This window comes from Symphodus melops, assembly GCF_947650265.1.
Source record: "Symphodus melops genome assembly, chromosome: 20".
In the NCBI taxonomy this organism is placed as follows: domain Eukaryota; kingdom Metazoa; phylum Chordata; class Actinopteri; order Labriformes; family Labridae; genus Symphodus; species Symphodus melops.
Window position 1 is genome coordinate 420,119 of NC_136710.1, and position 2,500 is coordinate 422,618.

The following is a 2,500-nucleotide window of genomic DNA, read 5'->3' on the forward strand; positions in this document are numbered from 1 at the left end:
TCACCATTCAACCAATCAACCAACGGATTCACCATTCAACCAATCAACCAACGGATTCACCATTCAACCAACCAACCAACGGATTCACCATTCAACCAATCAACCAACGGATTCACCATTCAACCAATCAACCAACGGATTCACCATTCAACCAATCAACCAACCGATTCACCATTCAACCAATCAACCAACGGATTCACCATTCAACCAATCAACCAACGGATTCACCATTCAACCAATCAACCAACGGATTCACCATTCAACCAATCAACCAACGGATTCACCATTCAACCAATCAACCAACCGATTCACCATTCAACCAATCAACCAATCAACCAACGGATTCACCATTCAACCAATCAACCAACGGATTCACCATTCAGCCAATCAACCAACGGATTCACCAATCAACCAATCAGCCAATGTTTCCTTCTTTGATCTATTGGTCACACTGGCTCTTTGGGTCAGACTGGTCGTTTACCTCTTCTCCATCTCCAGCTTGATGTCGATGCCTTGTTTCTCCAGCAGCTCCTTCTGAGCGTAGTTCCAGTCCTCCGGCTCCCCCTGCTGCTCGGCCGTGACGCTGCGCTCGCGCTCCAGTCTCGCCTGCTCTGGGTGGTTAAAGCGGAACACGTGGTTCTTCCCCATCACGATGCGGTTACCTGGCAACACAGACGAGCAGACTAATGTTTGAAGAAACAGACGATGACAGGACGGAAGAACAAACAGAGCAGCGGTGACGAGCCAATCAGGGGCGAGGGCTGAGGGTCTCACCTTGTTTGAGGATGACGGCGTCGTTGATCTGCTTCCCGTTAACGTACGTCTCTGCTCCAATCAATGGCTCCAGAGTGACGACCACTGCAGACACAGAGAGGCCGCCGTCAGGTTTAAACACACACACACACACACACACAGGTGAGAGCGAGGGTGGGTCAGGGCGCGGGTGCACAGCGTGGACATGGGTGTGAATATGAAGGTGACGTCACCATGGTAACACAGACTGAAAGAACGATACCTGACAGACTTCCTGGCAGCTTTTACAGAGAGAGAAGAAGAAAGAGGGTCATCACACAGAACACACACGCCGGGCTTATGTTCCTGACCTTCCTTTATTTCAAAATAAAAGCCTAACAAGTTTTATTTTACCTACCAACAAAGAGACTTCCTTTATTTCAAAATAAAAGCCTAACAAGTTTTATTTTACCTACCAACAAAGAGACTTCCTTTATTTCAAAATAAAAGCCTAACAAGTTTTATTTGACCTACCAACACAGAGACTTCCTTTATTTCAAAATAAAAGCCTAACAAGTTTTATTTGACCTACCAACACAGAGACTTCCTTTATTTCAAAATAAAAGCCTAACAAGTTTTATTTGACCTACCAACACAGAGACTTCCTTTATTTCAAAATAAAAGCCTAACAAGTTTTATTTGACCTTCTAACACAGAGACTTCCTTTATTTCAAAATAAAAGCCTAACAAGTTTTATTTGACCTTCCAACACAGAGACTTCCTTTATTTCAAAATAAAAGCCTAACAAGTTTTATTTGACCTTCCAACACAGAGACTTCCTTTATTTCAAAATAAAAGCCTAACAAGTTTTATTTGACCTTCCAACACAGAGACTTCCTTTATTTCAAAATAAAAGCCTAACAAGTTTTATTTGACCTTCCAACACAGAGACTTCCTTTATTTCAAAATAAAAGCCTAACAAGTTTTATTTGACCTACCGACAAAGAGACTTTATTTCAAAATAAAAGCACACAGCAAGTAGAGTACTCTCAACTGAAGAAACATTCAAAGTAAAAGTTTGGTTGAGAACTAAATGTGATAAAAGGTGATGAACCTCTGGCTCAGCTCTGCTGGAAACCAAAGGGGGGCAGGTCTTTACTGGCAGAGCCCACCAAAGGGGGGCAGGTCTTTACTGGCAGAGCCCACCAAAGGGGGGCAGACCTGCAGGGTCTGTCCCTCATGTTCTGACTCGACTAAATGAAGATGCTCTTATAAAAATCATTTCACTCGGTTGTTGTTTTTCCTGTTTTTTGTGGTATTTTTCCGGACACGTGGTCGGGAAGTCAGCCGGTCAAAGTGAGTTCAGATTTATGAGCTGCAGTTGCACATGTGTGACCACCAGAGGGCGCTCTGAGCACGCTCACTGACAAACAGACAGACGTGTGTGTGTGTGTGTGTGTGTGTGTGTGTGTGTGTGTGTGTGTGTGTGTGTGTGTGTGTGTGTGTGTGTGGGTCTCACCCTCCCCCTGCTCGTTGGTCTCACTGACAAACACACAGTGGATCTCTTTAATGAAGTGTCCCGACAGTTTGATGTCCACGTCCTGCTGCCCGACTCTGGAGACAGGAAGACAAGAGGAGCGTTCAGGTGGGTCACAGACAGACAGGTGGGTCACAGACAGACAGGTGGGTCACTCAGGTGGGTCACAGACAGACAGGTGGGTCACAGACAGACAGGTGGGTCACTCAGGTGGGTCACAGACAGACAGGT

General features: G+C 45.2%; 1 protein-coding gene across 1 annotated transcript in view; it reads right to left on the reverse strand.

Moving 5' to 3' along the window:
* The window catches only part of LOC306841302 (kinesin-like protein KIF1C), a 26,759-nt gene that overhangs the window by 8,013 nt on the left and 16,246 nt on the right, over positions 1–2,500 (reverse strand). The window contains exons 19-21 of the mRNA XM_079371101.1: positions 2,252–2,346; positions 775–858; positions 482–662 (exon numbers count right to left, since the gene is read on the reverse strand). Coding sequence (XP_079227227.1) covers positions 482–662; positions 775–858; positions 2,252–2,346 — 360 coding nt within the window. The remainder of the gene's footprint in view (positions 1–481; positions 663–774; positions 859–2,251; positions 2,347–2,500) is intronic.